The sequence below is a fragment of the Sceloporus occidentalis genome, unplaced genomic scaffold (assembly GCF_023333645.1).
Source record: "Sceloporus occidentalis isolate IW3139 unplaced genomic scaffold, rSceOcc1.0.p SCAF_2, whole genome shotgun sequence".
Classification (NCBI taxonomy): domain Eukaryota; kingdom Metazoa; phylum Chordata; class Lepidosauria; order Squamata; family Phrynosomatidae; genus Sceloporus; species Sceloporus occidentalis.
Window position 1 is genome coordinate 69,348,910 of NW_028316982.1, and position 14,239 is coordinate 69,363,148.

The window sequence follows — 14,239 nt, forward strand, 5'->3', positions numbered from 1 at the left end:
AATTATAAAACAAACCACCCAAGTATGAATATAAAACCCCATGCAATACATAACAAAACAAGGTAACAAACACATATAGTCAAAATATACAAACATTGGCTAACTAACTGCCAGCAATTGAAAGTGCTGGTTTTGATCTATAAAGCCCTATAAGGCTTGGGTTCAGGCTATTTGAAGGACCATATCTCTATGTATGAGCCCCCCAGAGTATTGAGATCATCTGGAGAGGCCCTTGTCTCTGTCCCACCACCATCTCAGGTGTATTTGGTGGGAACAAGAAAGAGGGCCTTCTCACTGTCTGCTCACAAGCTTTGGAACTCCCTCCGTAGGGAGGCCAGGATGGCTCCATCCCTGCTATCCTTTTGGCGGCAGGTAAAGATGTTCTTTTTTGGACAGCCCTTTGCAAATCAATAAGATCTGGGAATGTTGTGCTATATAATTTTTTTAAGGTTTGTATTGTAATACTCAATTTTAACTCAGAACTGTTTTAACTTTTAAAATGATTTAATTGGATTGGCCCCTCCTTATTTATCAGACCTTCTTTCTCCTCACATTCCCACTCAGGCCCTCCGTTCGGGTAGTCAAGGTCGGCTGTCCCAGCCCAGGATTTCCTCTGCCCCATCTCGGATTCGCCCCTTTTCACTTGCTGCCTCTCACTCCTGGAACCTTCTTCCCCCGTGAGCGAGAGCCATCACTTCTTTAACCAGCTTCAAAACTGAGTTGAAGACCATCCTGTTCAGAGAAGTGTTCCCAGGCATTGCATGATTGTCACTTGCTATTTGATGTTCTCTTGTTGCCTGTTTTATTGAATCATTTCCTGTATTGCTATGTATTTTATATGTATTATCCTATTATTTCTTAGATTGTACGCCATAAGCAGGTTTACTTTTTTATATTTATTGTTTTTATGTACAGTGCTGTGCAAATCTACAGCGCTATATAAATAATAATAATAATAATAATAATAATTTAAAAAATTATTTCTACATTTTAACATTTATTCTTTTTAAATTGTGGTGCTTGAAATCTGCTGTTCACCCCCTGAATCCATATATTGGGAGAAAGGCAGGTAATAATAATAATAATAATAATAATAATAATAATAATAATCTTATGAAACTATAATCTTATGAAACTATTTTAAACCAAGTATTATTATCTAACTTAATCCAACTCTGAAGATGCCAGCCACAGATGCTGGCGAAACATCAGGAAGAAACTTTTCTGGAACATGGCCACATAGCCCAAAAAACCCACAAAAAACTATGGATGCTGGCCATGAAAGCCTTTGACTTTACATTAATCCAACTGTTTGCAAGAATAGCAGACAATAATGGATAGAACAAGACAAATTCAGTATTTTTTTCTCCACTCAAGGCATCAATACCACCTGCACCATGATGGGAAAACACCACTGAAAAGATCTACTGAAAGGCACAAACTGATGATATGTGGGAAGGAGCCACTGCAATTAACTTCAAAATCTGATAATTGTGGCTTTATCCCTCAGAGTCTGTGCTATTATCTTTTTACTTGAGGAGACGGAATTGTGCTCCTTAGCATTTGAAATGATCTAAAGATAAGACATTACATTTATAATTGTTGGACAATAGCCAATGCTGCTAATTAAATTCTCCTTCATAAAAAATAGGAGCAACAAAACAAAAACTACCAAATGCATATGAATACATGATTATACACAGACAATGCCTCACACCAACAGAACAGCTTCTGTCAGTGGACAGGAAAGGGGCAATTTCCTCTGTGCTACTTCCTCCCAAATCATTGTGGAACCTTTCAGGGTAAGCTTGGAGGTACATGGAGGCAGGCTCCAAGGAGGAAAAGGAAGTCCCATTGCATAAGTGGGAGTCTGCTCATGTGCCATTGCATTTTATTCAGTACTTGGGACACTTCAATACTACTGTGCATAAAGCATGTTCTGAGTGTTAATGCATTTGCTTTGAAATAGCCAGTATTATTATTTTAAAAAAAAACAAGATAATAGACTAGATTTATTCTTATTAATGTACCTCATTCCTTTATTATCCAAAGAGTTCCAAAATACTTATTTTAAATCCAAAAAACTTTATATATTTAATAAAAAGGAAAAAAATCCAGACTTACTTCTTGCAACAGATGATATGTAGCTGAGCTTCTCTTGGTGGAGACCCTGATTTTTTGTATTGTATCTCACCTTAGCAGTGACTGTGATATTGGTTTTGAGTTGGTTTTCAACAGATGTCCACAATTCATCCATTTCAGCCCAAGTGAAAACATCACTTGAGCTTCCCATAAGACCCACATACTTCCATCCAAAAAACTGAAGAGTTTTCTGCAGTACTTTCCCTATCATTTGCAAGGGGGAGACAAGATTGATGTAAGTGTCATACAGCACTGAATCATCCAGTTTGGCAGTATGGCCAACAAATCCCAAAATGGGAATATTCCACTGAGAAGCTAGCAAACCAGTAACCTAATTGAGGGGGAAATAGAGAGAACTAGATTAGTCAGTACATTTAAAGTGTAACAATTTAACAAATATATATATATAGCATATATGTATATTTATATCTAAAAATCTTATTGATTGACTGTAACAGTACATGAAAGAAAAGTTGCATACAGGTATACTATGTCAAAATTTTCATTCAGCACCATCTGAAATGAGCATTGATTATATCAGGACAGTGATTCCTTATTTTCAGGAATCCATGTTATCCCTTAATAAGCACAAAGCATTCTGTGAATAAATATTCACTTAAAGGTTAGGAGGAGTTGTGTTTATATAAATGAATGCATACTTAACAGCCAGTAACATGGGAACTTTGAATACATCTGAAGTTCTGGGCTTGTACAAATCAGACCTACTTCATTCAGTGTTGTGAAAAAGATGATCCAATGAAATATATGGATCGTATATTTCCCGAGTTGCATCAATGCTGGTGGGAGACATGAGTCTATAGTGGGGACTGGGGGTGGCAAAATGAAGGCAGTGCCCCCATGAAATTTTTCTTCAGTCCTCAAATTTGCAGCATTGCAGTAATTTAAAATTTCATTTGAACATGCAGAAATATAGTTTAAATACCCAAAGAATTGGGGCACATAAAGTTGCCAAATGCACACACAGCAAACACAAGATTTGTAAGTGTAAATGATTCTCAATATTTCATTCTCTGCAATGCTAGAAATTTAGGGACTGAAATATAGTGATTACCTGGCCACTTGAAGATCTATCAATTTAACTGACTGGTGCATCAACCCACAAAAATGAAATCAAGTTTCATTCACACAGATCAATTCATTAGAAGTTTCTTCATTGTTATAATTCTGTTCTAAAAGAGGACCACTCTGGCATAATCCTTTTGAGTAACAAATTTGGGGCAATTTCATGGGTGTTGGGCAACTAAAACCACAAAACCAGCAGGTTGCATACATCTCCTGAACTTGCAATTCATTGACATTAGTTTTGAACACTTTCTACATCGGAGCAATTGCTAAAGTCATTGATCCTTATAACATCCCACACACACTAAATTTTGTACATCTGCACAATGACAAATGTCATTCTCAAGAAAGCAGGAAAATTGCTAAGGGTTCAACAAACTCTCAATATAGTGAGTACTTCTTTTTGTTTTAGTTTTCTGTTTGTAATGTTATGAGTTGCCTTTTGGCCCAAATAGAGCTTCCAAGACAACAGGCAATTTAAAAGAAATTTTAAAACTTACAAAAATGTTCAAACTTTAAATCATGTTTCTCAAGTTTATCCCACTTTTTCATATGTGAAGGGCAGGACTACTTACCATTCTCAATGTATTACACATGTCTGATAATTACCTTTAATATATGAATATAACAAAAAAAAATCTTTGTATCTTATGGTAAAAAATCACATCTGTTAGAAGTGTAAAGCTTTGATATAAGGAGTTCTGAGGGCTAAATTAGTTTGTGCATCTATATTCTTATCGTAATGCTACAGGTTAGATAAAAATTGGGATTCTTTCACCCTTCACAGTTATTCCATGTTATCTGCTAGGGCTGCTTTCCATAGAGTCCTGGGATTTGTAGTTCTGCAAGAGGTATTTGGAATTCTCATCCAGAGAGCTCTAGTGCCTCACTAAACAAAGAAACAGGATTCCATAGGATGCGGATATGACAGTGTGTGAAATCAAAGTGTTAAAACTGTGGACTGTAAAGGAGCTCTTGATTTTGGCTTCCCTAGCTGCTATTTTTCCTGTCTTTTTCCACCTTGGACTACAGTTTTTAAGCATTTTCTACTTCTTTATGCACTGGGGATGTCCAGGGGATACAAGGACGTTTTTGTCTCCTTTAAATAAGGCAGCACTGGAAACTTAAGCTGTCTTTGTAATATTTGTATTTGCAATATTTACTCTGTAGTTTTTCCCCATTACAAACTAGAACATCACAAAAGCAAATACACATCTATGAGAAAACAACACAGCCTGTATCAGTTTCCCATACAACCCTACCAAAGTGGCACTTCAGGTTAAATTATCAAATCCTTGGAAGTTTCCACATGGCACAATAATAAGAAATCAACAGCCTTTCAACTGTCAAAGTTCCTTGCTATGGAATGCTGTAATATCTAGTTTGGTGAGGCAACTTGAATTCGCTGCTGCAATTCAAGGGAAAGAGCTAGAGCTTTCAAAAGTCCCCAGCCAAACTACACATCTCAGAATTCTGTAGGACGACACAATGATGATTAAAGTGCTATCAGACTGGTATAACTGTGCAGTATGGTTTCACCTCTTGTCAATTAAAATTGCTGCTTGTATTTGCTGCCTCTCTTTCTGCTTCCCTCTCATCTCAGGGAGATGGGTGTCAACTTATAAACAGACAGTAAAGCAATTAATCCTCCATTAGAGGTTCCACTGCCACTGTAGCTAGTGGTCTGTCTTTTCCTTGACTGAAGCACAGCATATTTCCAAGTCTCATGAAGTGTTCTTGGTAAGTGGTTCTCGGCCTGTAAGCCTCCAGATTTTTTTGAGTTCAGATCCCAGAATGCCAATATCAGACCAAGGCCATGTTATCTGGAGCTACAGGTACCTGAAGTCCAGAGAATCAGAAGGACTAAAGTCTCAGAACTACTAGTCTAAGGGGCTCAACAGATGGTCCCTAAGGAGTAGCAGGATGCCTAGCCATGGCAACCTCATGCTGCGGCCCCAATCTGGCCTTTTGAGGGATTAAAAAAAAGGCTGCAAAAGGTTGCTGTGAGGTTGCCATGGGCCCAATCCAGTTTAGGGGCCGTCAGTTAAGCCACTAACTCAACAGATTGTTCAGGCAAGGCTAGAGGATAGGCCTATTCATGCTCATGAAAACTCATTATCAATATTTTAAAGCACAAAGACATTTTCTAGCCCACATCACAGATGTTTCTGCATCTGGCAAAGGGAAATATCACCAGGTGGGAATATGAGATGAGGCATCTGAAAGATGCACAACATTTTCAATCAGTGTGCTGTCTCTGAAGTCTCTTCAATCCAATGTTGTTACTCAATGTTATTTCTCTAAAACCACCCTCTAACACCTACACTAACAACCTGCAGGCACATGGAGTTCAGCAATTCCAGATTGTGCCTCCCACACAGATACGTAGATACTATACTTCCTATTTAACTGCTTTAGGTGTAGACAGAGAACTGGCTAAAGCAGCTGAATATATACAGGAACTTTTCCACAACTGGGACATGTGTCCAGCAGAGAAAGAATAGCTCCAAAGGTAGGTAGGGAAGTACCATCAAACTTGAGCAAAGTGATGGACTGACAGAAGTGAACAGGCTTATCTATGATTTGCTATGGGAAGAGACAAATTAGTGGAGGAGTAAAGATTGGGAAATATTTTTGGATGACAGCTTAAAAAATCCTTCAACGAGCATGGTTCCAAGGGAAGGCAGGAGCTGCAGTCCAAACCAGTAACTTTTCCAGGCGCTGGGTGAGATTTTGCTACAAACACAACTGAATTAAATGTTATGTGAGCTACCTTGGGACCATTTCTGAAAGGCAGCATAAACGTGAAAATAAATAAATATTTTTTTAAAAAAACCTACAGGAAAAACATTAAAATCATGGTTTCTTCCAGCGTAATGGTCATGATGCAATCCCAAGTGATAGAAGTTTCTTATAGGTGAATAGTAGAAAATTTGTCACCTTTGTTTTTGAGTCCTAGCAAATGACCCACAATAGTATTTTTATGCCATTTCATTCAGTACTGATTTTGGGAAAAGTTAATAAATGTTATTGAAATGTTATTAATTTTATTTAATTGGTTGGTTGGTTGGTTGGTTGGTTGGTTGGTTTTACTACAACTATAGCAAACATTTCAGGTTAAAATCCCTAACATAGTGAATTTGGTTTACTGGATAGAGGTATATGTCCATGAGGCTCATGGTTTTTCTGGACTCTGAGTCACTTCTTTCATCAGAATAATCCTCTACTGTAATCCACTTTATATATTGTGAAATTGAACTTGTGGAGGACTAGACACTCCTCAGAAGTCCCTCAAAGTATCCATGAAAAATGATGGCTTCAGAGAACTGTATTAGTTTGACAGGATTACCTGTGTAGGAGTATCAGGTGCAGTGAATGTAACGTATGTGAACAGCAACCTTTCATTAACATAAGAGGGTGTTACTGCCACAGCTGAAAAGTTGGATAATTAAACAAGGTTTAGAGTAGTGACAAAGAGATACTAATAGTCTTGTCAGGATCTCAAAGAAGCAAGGATACAGTACTGAAAATTGGTGAGTAGTTAGAAAGGCAAGCTGCATGGGCTTGGTCAAACAGTATTATTTTTCTTTTCTTTTCTGAAGTGTGTATTTCTGAAGACTGCCAATAGAAGCAAACTAAGCTACTTAACTAGTCTACATGTGTGTGCTCATAACAGATGCTAAAGGTGGCGGGATGTACAGTGCGTTTTGAAAGAGTTACAAAAACTCCCAAAAAATTGCTGGTGTTCAAGTTAAATTTCAATATGAGATAATGTTAGAGTGCATTGAAATTAAATGTCATATGCTATATCTTCCAATATATTTTTAGAGAGAGATAAACCACATTGGTTGTAAAAGTTAGTTGCACTTTGTATGATGTCTGGAATAACAATAATGATTGCTCCATTGCCATACTAGGCCTGTAATGAAAATCTTTCTGTAATCTAGTACTGCAATCTCTGATCTGATTTGATTTTAAATCTTTTTGGAATTACCTTACTGATGTGGACTACACACAACCTATCATAAAAAAAACCTATTTCATTATTTATTGGGGGGGGGGTGGGATGAAGAGAAAAGAAAGATATTGTACAAGTTGAGTCCCTCATCCATAATGCTTGGGATAAGAAGTGCTTTGGATTTTGGATTACTATTATTATTATTATTATCATTGTATTTTGAATACCAGTATTTCCATATAAGTACAGAATTAGATGTCTTGGAGATGGGACCCAAGTCTAAGCACAAAATTCATTTATGTTTCATAATACATATACACATAGCCTGAAAGTAATTTTATACAGTGTTTTAAAATAATTTTGTGCATGAAACAAAGTTTGTGTTGAAACACTGAACCATCTGAAAGCAAAGGTGCCCCTATTTTAGCCACCCATGAAAAAAGTTTGGGATTTTTGGATAAGGATTCATATTTCAGAATTCTGGATAAGGGAGAACCAACCTGTAGTCAGATGTATTACAAAATATTAAAGTATATCTTCAACAGAGCTTAGGGAAATATTTATTTCTTGTTTGTTTGTTTTTTTTTACTTTCAGATAACAGGGGCCACTTTGGCTGGGGAATTCTGGGAATTGTAGTCCCTGAAAATAATTGGATTCTCATTCCTCAAACAGGATTACTTTAAGTTCAGGTTTCCAGCCAGCTAGTCAAGTTCTTCCATGCAGGAAATGATAATCAATAATTCCTCCTTGCTCTGATTTTGAAATTTTCAGCCATCTGACTGTGCTAGAGGAAACGGCAATAGTAATAGAGATTAATAATGAAGACCTATCTCCAAGAGAGAGGGATGGAGCAATTAACAGCAGCTAGCCAAAGGCCAATTTATGAGTTATCAATCATTAATCATCAAGTTTTTTTAAAAGGGCAACTCATCCCTCCCTCCCTTCATCACTTTATTTATACCCAGCCTTTTTCCCAGACTAGGACTCAAGATGGCTGACAAAAGACAGAAAATTACAATAAAAACACATATAGTGCAAAGCACACAAAAGTAAAGATTAAAACAGTATCAAACTAACAGAAGCGTTAGAACCATATAAACTATTAGTTTAAAACAGAGGTTAAAATTACAGCATCATAAAAAGCCTATGTCTTTTTAACAATCAATCCCCCAAGGCTTGATGGAATAGAAACATCTATTCCATGAGAAGACAGTAATGAAATAGGTTGACCTAGGGCAAACAATAAACTTTTAATTGCCTTGTTTAGGAAACTTTGCTAAACAGGATTTCCTTGCATGTAACGTTACAGGAAGAACTTCACAAGAAGGGAATTATGCACAGTACAGTGGTATATGAAAATATGGTGTGGAACCTTCATTTTAATTTTGGTTGCAGCTAAATGTGGAAAAGCAATGCTGAACCATGGCTAAAGGTCTTCAGTGCAGAAGCAAGCTAGGATTGCTTACTACACATACAAGAATTATTTGAAGTGCAAGCCCGGAGCACAGGAAATGCGCTGCCAGCTGCACTCCCTTAAGACTAAAGCACATGAGAACAAAGGCTGTCAAGCATACCTTGTTGCCAAAGAGCCCGGTTCAATTAATTACAGTTCAGCCTAGGCTTGTGTGGGTGAAAGAATGTATAACTGGGTATAAGATGACGGATGCAACCCCATGCCATTGATCTGAAAGTAAGACTGCTATCCTACATACCAAGACAAAAATGCAGGGAAGTTACATTTGGGACTACAGCTAAGTTTAGCGCAAATACATTGTTGTTGATGCTACTGTCTCCAAGTCATTTCTGACTTATGGCAGCCCTAAGGTGAATTTATCACAGGGTTTGTTTCACATGATTTGTTCAGAAGGGGTTTGCCTTTGCTATCCTTGGCATAAAGAGTGTGACATACCCAAAATCACCCATTGGGTTTCCAAGGCTGAGCAGGGATTTGAACCTTGGTGTCCAGAATCCTAATCCAAGAATCAAACCACTACACTGGCTCTCATACAAATACATATACACCACAAATGCATAGGCCCTGTTAAGTTTCTTTAAAAAAAATCTTCATTGCATAAACTAAATTAGAAAAGTCAATAATCCTGAGATATAAGCCATTTATACACCTTCATCAGATTTAAGGTATTCCTCACTCTTACTAACATGTATAGTTAGTCAATGTAGTTAACATGTGTAGTTAGCTCATCCTGTACAGAACTTTAAAAGGTGTGGACTGCAGCTCCAAGAATGCCCCAGCTGCAATGGTCCGCTATACTTGCTTGGGATATTCTGGGAGTCCAAATTGTTGTTAATTGTCTTTGACTTTACGGCATCTCTGTGAATGAAAGGCCTCCAAGACACTCTGGTATTAAAAACCCTGCTCAGTTCTTGCAGGCTCAGGGGTGTGACTTTCCTGATTGAATCTATCCATTTATAACACAGTCTCTCTCTTTTCCTAGGACAAGGATTGTGTTTAAGGTTGTGCGTAGGCACTATATAAGTGGAGCAAGCCGTAGGCATGGACAGAACCAAAACTGAAAATGAGTATCTCTTCTCTTTCCCTCTTTATTTCACTCTTTTTTCACCCTTCCCTTTCAATCCTTTTTTTCGTCCACACTTAGGAGGCTGCATGTGCATAGATTAAGATGGGAACTGCTGAAGATTGGGATGGGGAATACAATGTCTTCCATGGAAATTTAGAAGGTCACACCATCCTATGGAGTGTCCAAGCCTTCCCTCCACCAATAGAATCATACAATTGTGAGGTTGGAAAAGACCTCAAGGGCCATCCAGTCCAACCCCCTGCAATGCAGGAATACACAAACAAAGCACCCCCAACATATGGCCATCCAGCCTCTGTTAAAAAACTTAAGAAGACTCCACCACACTCTAAGGGAGTGTGTTCCACTGTTGAACAGCTCTTACCAACAGGAAGATCTTCCTAATATTAAGGTGGACTCTCTTTTCCTGTAGCTTTAAACCACTGTCCCATGTCCTAGTCACTGGAGCAGCAGAAAACAAGCTTGCTCCATCTTCAGTATGACACCTTTTCTGATTCTACAGACTAACACAGCTATATCTATGAATTGTACCCTTTCTGATATTTAAACATGGCTATTATGTCACCTCTTAACCTTCTCTTTTCCAAGCTAAACATACCTAGTTCCTTAAACTGTCCTTCATGGGGCATGTTTTCAGACCTTTTAACATTTTTGTCCCCTTCTTCTGGACACATTTCACCTTGTCAATATCCTTCTTGATTTGTGGTATCCAAAAGTGGACACAGTATTCCAGGTGAGGTCTGACCAAAACAGAATAGGGTGAAACTATTACCTCCCTCAATCTAAACATTATATTCCTATTCATGCAGTCTAGAATTGCATTGGTTTTTGGGGTTTTTTAGTGGCCACATCACACTGTTGACTCATGTTCAGGTTGTGGTCCACTAAGTCTCCTTGATCCCTTTCACATATGCTCTTGTCAAGCCAGGTCTCACCCATCCAATTGTAATAACTTGTTTTTCCCTGTTGAAATTCATTTTGTTAGTTTTGGCCCATCTCTCTAGTACAGTCGGCCCTTCTTATACACGGATTTTTTATACACAGATTCAAGCATACACGGTTTGAAAATGTTCCAAAAAAGTATAAATTTACCTCGATTTTCCATTTTTTATTAGGGACACCATTTTGCTGTGTCATTATATTTAATGGGACTTGAGCATACACGGATTTTGTTATACACGGGGGATCTTGGAACCAAACCCCAGCATATAACAAGGGTCCACTGTATGTTAAGGTTATTTTGAATTATGATCCTTTTCTCTTGGGTATTGGCTACTCCTCCAAATTTGTTGTCATCTGCAAATTTGATAAACATACCCTCTATTCCATCATCCAAGTCATTAATAAAGGTGTTAAATAGCACTGAGGCCAGGACAGGGTTTGTTTGTTTGTTTGTTTGTTTGTTTGTTTTGTCCAAAATGGCAATTTTGCCAGTTTTTGTTGTTCTCCCTTCTCAGGCCATATTAAGCCTGTGTGTGGGTATGTATGCCCTTGTCAATTTGCCTGTCAACTTATGGTGACTCTATTTATTCAAGGGATTTTTTTCCTAGGCAATGAATTCTCAGAGGTAGTTCTGCCAGTGTCTTTCCCTAAAATATACCCTACAATATCTATTGGATGTCACCTATCTAAATACTAACCATGACTGACCCTGCTTAGCATCCAAGATCAGATGAGATCTGGTGACTTTGAGGTACCTAGGCCCTATATTAGGCCTAGGAGAGGCTTTTTAAAAAACAGGAAATAAACTGGGGCCTCTCCTTTATGCTTCCACAAAGTCTCACCCCACTCACACCATCCTTTCAGCATTTCAATGGGACACAGGCAAATGCCACAGCCCGTTTCTGCCCAAAGGCAGATGCTTGAGGAACAGTGGTGTCACACACCCCTTAGAGTGTCACCTGGTGCAGTCCACACACTCTTCACCCCCTAGTGACACCACTGTTTAGTGGCTTTACTGGCTGGAAAATGGGATGCAAGTGGCAGCATGTGGTCTAGAGGCCCTCCTATAGACCTATCTTGCTTGCTGAAGGTTTCCCTGCTTTCAGATTAACTGAAATGACATGGGATGTGCTCCACTATTTGAAGTGTTTGTTTTGTTTTAGGAGAGATACTGTAAACTAGTGCAGGCCATGCAGAAGTAGTACATTGAAAGAAGGAGCACATGAATCATTACTTCAGCAGGATGAAAGACTCTGGTTCTACATTTACCTTGCCTCTCTTTCTTCCTGTTTCTCTTGTGGTTGTACTGTGTAATAGTGTTTTTGAATTATAAAGTTTAGACACAGCAGTATCTCTTCCGCTGTCCCAGTACCAAATAATAAAAGTCTCACAATAGTATGATCTTCTGTCCTGCTGTGGTAACTCTGGGCTCTTTAAAGTGTTGTGAGAAGTATAATGTATGCTTTTTCACTTCATTCTAGAATCCAGTCTGAAGGCTCTTGATGGTACAGCATTTTTAAAGCAGGTATTTCAACTGCACAAATCTTCCCTACAATTCAGACAAAAAACAAACAAAACTTGCTTTGCTCTTTCACCAGTGGCCAGCTCTTAATAGGAATCAGCAACTTTTCTCTGCTGCCTAATGCTTCATTTCTGTAATCTATTTTATTTCATTAATTCACAGGACAATCCAATGGCTTGTGCCCCAGTGTAAGGCTGCATCTACACAGCAGAATCAATACACTTTGCTACCACTTTATCTGCCATGGCCCAATGCTATGGACCTATGGGATTTGTAGTTTTGTACATATATTAGCCTTCACTATCAGAGAGTTCTGACAAAATACAAATCCTAGAATTTCCTAGCATTGAGCAATGTCAGTTAAAGCCGTGCCAAACTGTATTAATTCTGAACTGTAGTAGCTCTCTTGACCTAAATCTCAACTCGGGAATACTTAGACCAGTGCAATAGGCCACTCCTGCTATCTCATAAACCTGATACTTCTTCAAAATTGGGTTTCTAATGCTTTTACAAAGATAGCCCAATAAATACTACCATTTAAGTATTTAATGAACACAACACGTGTCTAGCTTCACTTCCATATTTCCAACTACTGTTGGAATTTTCCAGCTGCTATTTCCAATTGCTATTTTATTGTTAATTGTTATCAAGATAACTTTGATTTACCATGACCCAATGAATGAGAGATTTTCAAATCACCCAGATATCAACAATCCTGCTCAGGTTTTGCAGTGTCATGGCTGTTGCTTCCTTGAATGAGGTCCAAAACACACTGCAGAAATAATCCAGTTTGAGACTGCTTTAACAGTCCTGGATTAATGCTAGGGAATTCTGTGAACTGTCATTTTGTGAGACATTTAGCTTTCTCTTTCAGAGAGCCTTGGTGCCACAATAAACTACAATTCCCAGGATTCCCTATCATTGAGCCAGGGCAGTTAAAGAGGTCTCAAACTGTATTATTTCTGCAGTATGTTTTAGACCTGAGTCTATCCACCTATAATGTAGTCTACCTCTTTTCCTACTTCCTTCCACCTTACAAAGCATCAGTCATTGCCTTTTCTAGTGATCATGTCTTCTCATGATATATCTGAAGTACTACATTCCCCGTTTACTTATCTTGGCTTCTAGGGAAAATTCAGGATTTGTTCTAGGATCCATTTATTTGTCTTTTTTGCAGTCCATGGCATCTGCAAAACTCTCTTCCAGCAATACACTTCAAATGAGTTGATTTTCTTCCTGTCAGCTTTCTTCACTGTCTATACATAGAACCATACACAGAAATTGGAAATACTAAGTACAATGTAGTGAAATTGCAACCAGATCAGAAGGAACTATTGAATGCTAAATTTACATCAGAGGAAATTAGAAATGCAATACATAAACTAAAAAATGGGAAATCCCCAGGCATAGATGGACTTTCGTCCAAATACTATAAAGTGTTTGAAACAGAATTGATAGAGCCTTTAAAAGACACATACAACTTGATCCAGACAGAGGGGAAACCAGAAACATGGGAAAAAACTATAATCTCCTTAATGCCAACAGAAGGTAAGGATGAACAATTAGTTAGTAATTATAGACCAATTTCACTAATGAACAATGACTACAAGATCTTGACATTGATAATGGCGAATAGACTCAAGGAAATTTTGGTGGAAAAGATAAAAGAGGGCCAAAACGGATTCCTCCCAGGAAGGCATATTAAAAATAATATCAGGATTATAATTAATGCCCTAGATTATTATAACACCCATAATGAAAGAAAGGCATCATTTTTGTTCATTGACACTGAGAAGGCTATTGACAGCATCAGCTGGAAATTTATGTTTCAGGTATTAAATGAAATGGATATGGGAGAAAATTTTGTTAACTGGGTGAAAGAAATTTATAGAAACCATTCGGCATGCCTGAAAATCACTCCTGCATTCCCAGGCTCACACAGTATATATACACCCAATTGTTCCAGGAAAAGCATTCTCTGAAGATGCCAGCCACAGATGCTGGCGAAACGTCAGGAAGAAACTTTTCTGGAA

The 14,239-nt window shown here is 38.0% G+C and overlaps 1 protein-coding gene across 7 annotated transcripts in view; it reads right to left on the minus strand.

The window, feature by feature from the left end:
- Positions 1–11,686, minus strand: part of LOC149318509 (guanylate cyclase 2G-like) — a 55,738-nt gene extending 44,052 nt beyond the window's left edge. For 3 of the 7 annotated variants that reach the window (XM_089509897.1, XM_089509894.1, XM_089509893.1), the window contains exons 1-2: positions 11,383–11,530; positions 2,125–2,473 (exon numbers count right to left, since the gene is read on the minus strand). In XM_089509897.1, coding sequence (XP_089366023.1) covers positions 2,125–2,473; positions 11,383–11,385 — 352 coding nt within the window. In that variant the 5' untranslated portion in view covers positions 11,386–11,530. Of the gene's footprint in view, positions 1–2,124; positions 2,474–7,683; positions 7,699–10,340; positions 10,483–11,382; positions 11,531–11,628 lie in introns of those variants that run through there. The other 4 variants (XM_089509896.1, XM_089509898.1, XM_089509895.1 and 1 more) reach the window with 4 other exon arrangements.
- Between the last annotated feature and the right edge of the window lie 2,553 nt (positions 11,687–14,239).